Genomic DNA, 5,630 nt, shown 5'->3' on the forward strand with positions numbered 1-5,630 from the left:
TTTAAACTGTAAGTAGCCTGTTATTTCCCTCCAGCCAGCTTCCTGGCACCTGTGAATCAGGAGCTAAATGCTTAATTGACAAGTCATTAGGCCATCAACCGTTTTCCACTTTAACCTCATAGGTTATGGGTATTAGCTGTCCCCCGCCCCTCTCCCCTTCCCCCCTCCTCTCCTCCTGCTTGCCCTGCCGCCTTCCTGTTCCTGAGATACTATGCCGCTTCCCTTTTCTACCGGACCGTGCCCAGTACTAAACATTAACCAGTAATAAATATAGTTATCATTTAAATGTTTAAACATTGAACCTTTCATATCCCTTCTTTCAATGAGACTTTTTTTTCTGGAAGCAAGACCACTTCATATTTAAGCACTCCCAGAACTCGTGGGGTGTGGCCAGTTGAGCATGCATGTTTCCCTGGGGACAAAGAGCAGCGGCACATAGCTGTGCTGCTGCTGCTACGTGTCCCTGGGGAACGCCCATGCACATGTGCTATGGTGCGCGGCAAATTGCTCCAGATGGGGCAGGGGAGGCTGGGGCCAGCACTTAGGCTGGCCCCACCAGCCTCACCTGGAGTCCCAGGGACCTCCTGGGACTCCAGCAGCAGCGATCTGGCAGCCAGAGTGTGGCTCCCGCCAGCCAGACTCCTATTTCAGGCAGTGCATGCTACTGCCACATGCGACACCCCACTTTTTTATAGCGCATGTTTTTTGACACCAGGATCTCCCACTGTCAACCCCCACACCCCCAACGCTACAAATAAGCTTGTCCGGATGTGCCCTTATTCCTGCACCACTTCTTCCAAAACTATTAAACTTTGATACTACCACATTTTTCTTGCCAGAAGACAGCATGCTTGCTAATACATCCAATGGTATGAATGGTGCAAAGAAGTTATTTAGCTCTTCAGAAAGACCCTCATTTTCTTTAATTTTCCCCATACTCCTAACAATCCAGCAGATTTATCAATCCAGTCTAAGTATCAGGAATATGACATAATTTTGTGATCTGTTAAACTAGTCTCCCTAGGGAATTTGGGGAAGCATGGTCTTTCAGTTTTTTAAAATGAGATTGGACAAAGAAACTATATAAATACATTAGAGAGGACAAGCCTGTTTTTTGTCTCAGTCCTTAACTTGTAGTCAGCAGCTATTTTAAGAAGCCAGCACACAGTGGCTAAGACACATTTTTTTATGTTATTTCATTTCTCCCAGTGGCCATAAAACAATTAAACAGATATCTCATTTTCAAATTAAGTTAGTCTATCTGATCTCTAAATAAAGCCTGTAATAATCAAGCAGAGATAGAAGCTGTGTACACACATTCAAATCCTCCAGGACTGCTCTCCCAGGTTTGTTTTTCTAAGAAAAAATGTATCTGTACACAAGTTCAGACAGAAGCAAAGAACCTCCAGCGCGGATGGATGCTGGGCTGACGGGGGTCCCTACAGCACACAGCCCGGACAGCTTTGCAGGTTATTTTTTTAAGTGAATGTAGGCAGGGGACATCAGGGAAGGTGGGGGCAGGGTCTGTGCCACGCACAAAAGAGTCTTCCCTCTCCCCAGTGCTGTGTGGGAGCCCAGGTAAGGCTGAGCAGGGCTTATGCTTTATAGGATCATGGACCCAGAGCAACAGACTTCCATCTTCAGCTTCCTCTGGGCAATGATGAAGTTTATTTCCTACCTATGGGGACTTTTTACCATACAGGCAGTCCTCGGACTTGCACAACACAATTTGTTCCTGAAAACCATGTCTTAAGTCGAAACACTGTAACTCGGAACCAATTTTCTCATAAGAAACAATGTTATAAATGGGGGATTGGTTCCTGAACCAAGGCCTGATACTTTATTTTCACCAAAAATATCCCAGAATTTTGTACTCAATCAATTATAGATGAGTAATATAGCTACATGAATGTATTTATATTGTAAATAGCAATCATATCGTTTTGGAAGGACTTCTTTGAGGTGACTTTGCTGGACTTTTTCAAAGGCTCTTGGTTGGACTTTTTGAAGGGCTCTTGGCTGGACTCTTCTCAGGAGTCTTGGCTGCAGGTTCTTCTGGAGTCTTCTCTGCTTTCTTAAAGAAACTGTCCAAGGAAGTTTGGACAGGTGTCCTCCAGAGACATAAGTGATGCAGTGAACTTGTTCGCTGGCATGGCATGGCATTAGATCAAGTGTTGTAAAGTCGAAACTGATGTCATATAGTTGAAACAGGGTGTCAATTTATAAACATTGTAAGTGCGAAACGTTGTAACTCGAAATGTAAGTCGAGGACTGCCTGTATTTAATTTTCCCTGAGCCTGAGGAAGGGTGTGTGCACCCGAAAGCTTGCAGAAAAAGATAACTTTTTTGTGCTTTCTTACTTGCTCTAATAAAAGGTATCATCTCCGAACCACGAGTTCTAGAGTTTTGCATTTCTTACATGCTTCCCTGCATCTAAGTGCTGCAGTGCGATTCCAGCATGGAATAAGCCAGGAGCAGAATGTACCCACAAGTTCTGGGCTTTCCCAGCCCACAGCACAGAGGGCATGTTCTGCTGCCTGCTTGGCTCGGACTGACACAGCTCTCCCTCCCCCTGCAGGAGGGAGAGGAAGAAGCAGCAAAGCACAGTGGCTGCCTGTACTGAAGTTCCTTCTCCTGAGAGATACTCTCTGCTTAGCCACTTCACTCAGGTTGTTCAGTTATTTTTCACTGAGGTTTCACTCAGTCATTTTTCTCCCAGAGTGGCCACTTTTACTCTGGGAGAAAAATTATGAATTTCTGCATGCTCGTGGTTTCTCCTGAGAGAGCAGGGATATCCCTGAAGAAAATGAAAGTCTGTCCAATCCTATAGCCTCAAACTAGAGGATAGATTATAGTTGGAAATATACATAACCACTTCTAAGTCTGTTGGAATATAAATAGGTACTCAGTGTTTTGAGTTCAGTGGTTTCATACCACAGACCACTATTGAAAGCTATTTTAGATATCATGAAAATGACAAAATTAGAATTCAATAAATTCAGGAAGAAAAATATTGAATTTAGGAGGATATTTTAATACTAGCCAATTGCCTGCGCGTGAGGAGCACGGAGGGGCCTGGGATAGAGTGCTGCCACCTAATGTCCCATGCTGCTGCTGTTTTGCCTCCTGCAGGGAGTGAGGTGGGGGAGCCGAGGCCAGCACCAGCCTCGACTCCCCCATCTTCGGCATGGCTTTGGAATAATGGTGATGCTCCCCCACACTTGGAGCACTCTGACTGGCTGTTTCCATCAGCCAATCAGAGCGTGTTACAGACAGACAGACTTAGGCTTTCATAATATTAGAATATATGTGTAGCAGTTCAGATTCACTGCTGGAATTTTCTCAAGAAACAAAAAGTATTTTAAATGTTTGTGTGACATTAATGTCTCAAAAAATGTCTGTAAAATGACCACAAAATACATCTGAAGATGTCAAGTTCCAAAAAGCAAAACATGGATAAAATATTCTGTTCACAATACAAATGCTAAGGTTTGCCAAAAATACAAATAAACTACATAATATACTTATCATACTACATGAGAACAGAGTTTGAACTCTTATAAGCCACCACTATGAAAAAAAGACATAAATGGACTATTAGTACAGACACTTTCATTAGCAACTCTGTAATCAGGACTGCATTCTAAAATGAATTTTAAATGGACCAAAAATTCCTACTTTTCTCTGAAGACTGGTATCTAATCAGCTGGGATCCTGGTTTTCTCTGATAAAAAAATCCCCAATTTTAGGATTAAAAAAAAGTAACTCATAATCCACATTTTTCCGTGACAGAAAAATGTGGCTTTTGGGTTACTTTTTTAAATCCAAAAATTGGGGATTTTTTTTATCAGAAAAAAACAGGATCCCTGCTAATCAGTGTAAAGTTGCACAGTTTATGCAGTTTAAAATTATATGTACACTTTTTGTTTCTCATCATGCTTTTTAATTGGAACTCCTGAAATTGGACTCTGGCTGAAAATTCTTTAGTAGTCCTAAATTTCACTACTATTTAGGGTTACTCTAGACACCCTGACAGATTCAAAATCCACTTATGCATTTTTATATACATCCTCTCTGAGGTGAAGCTTTTCAGGTAGCAGCAGCAGCCGCCTATGTTTTTCTCTTAAGTGCTCCACAATAATTTCCTAGAAGCTATTGGGCTCCAACTGTTTTTGGCTTCTGGTCATCAACTCTTGCATCCCAGAATCTAGAATTTACTTACTCAGGTGACAGACAAATACACATCATCCCATAAGCACTATGTAAAACAAATTTAGTCTCTATACAAGATTTCAGTGACTCACTGTACATCTATACCAGTGGTTTTCAACCTGTTGTCCCTGAATCCTGGAGTCCACAGACTGTGTAAGGGGTCCAAGAAAGATGACTATGATCAATCAAAAGTATGTGAATACCCACACTTATAATGCAAAGAAATCTGAACCTCTTTTCAAAATTTCCAAAGGGGTACATACCTTTATTCAAAATTTTTTAGGGGTTCGCAAATGAAAAAAAGGTTGAAAACCACTGATTGATACAGTCCTTTCTCTGCCAGAGCAAGGTATGGTACCTCCAACTGGCTAAATAAATGAGAAGGGAGTAGATTTGTATTTCCATAATTTTTATCTTCTGTAGCAAACACAACTGTCTTCCTCATTTACTACTTAAATGCTAGTGCTATTTTAATAAAAAATAATAGTTTCTTTAGAAAAAATTCCAAGATGCTTCAGGCTTTTGGGGGAAGAAACTTGGCACCTAAATACTATAACAAGAGTCACATTACAAATATGAAGATATTTGATTCTCAGTTTAAAAATATTCTCATTACAGAGTAGTCTTCATCATTTTTGTTGCTGATGTAAAGGAACAAGTCTCTTCAGTGATTCCAAACAAATAGCGCAGAACTTTTTTCACTGTGGATTTGATTAATTAGAGTCACAGAGAAGCAGAACATGAAGGGACTTCCAGGGATACCTTCTGAATAAATACAAAAAAGCTAAGACAGTTAGCAAGGGAATTCAGAAAGGAATGATTCCAAAGGCCCAAAACTATATCCATATCTGTTTTTGTAAAATGTGTGACACACTGAAAGAGGTTTCAGTACTTGGTTTATATCAGGAGTGGGCAAAATACGGCCCGCAGGCCAAATACGGCCCACGAGACCATTCTATCCGGCCTGCAGGGCCCCTAAACATTTAGAAAATTAATATTTATCTGTCTTTGATTCCTGTAAAAAATGACAGGACCCAGGGGAAGCCCTGGAGAGCTCCTGCAACAGCAAGGCCCGCCTGGCTCTGCCCCCAACCTGGGACCATGTGGTGGTATCGGCACTGGAAACTCAGGTAAGGGGGCAGGGAAGGACCCCAGGCATGGAAGGAGCTGGTGCTGAGTACAGGGAAAAGAGGCCCCTCCCCTGCCCTGTACCCCGTACTGCAGTCACTCGTAGCCCGTGCGGGACTGTCCTGAGCAGGCACAGGCAGCCCCATGTGGGCTGCAAGTGGCTACAGCGCAGGGCACTGGGTGCTTTTCCCTGTGCTCAGCACCAGCTTGTAACCTGCCCCTGCTGCCGGCCTGGGCCCCATGCCGACTCCGAACTCACCTGTCGGGGCTGTGCACAGCAGCAGCCGCCA

General features: G+C 42.8%; 1 protein-coding gene across 1 annotated transcript in view; it reads right to left on the reverse strand.

Moving 5' to 3' along the window:
• The window catches only part of ITGB1 (integrin subunit beta 1), a 44,371-nt gene that overhangs the window by 36,156 nt on the left and 2,585 nt on the right, over positions 1 to 5,630 (reverse strand). The window contains exon 2 of the mRNA XM_025208479.1: positions 388 to 393. Within this exon, the coding sequence (XP_025064264.1) occupies positions 388 to 393 (6 nt within the window). The remainder of the gene's footprint in view (positions 1 to 387; positions 394 to 5,630) is intronic.

The sequence above is a fragment of the Alligator sinensis genome, unplaced genomic scaffold (assembly GCF_000455745.1).
Source record: "Alligator sinensis unplaced genomic scaffold, ASM45574v1 scaffold309_2, whole genome shotgun sequence".
NCBI classification, from domain to species: domain Eukaryota; kingdom Metazoa; phylum Chordata; order Crocodylia; family Alligatoridae; genus Alligator; species Alligator sinensis.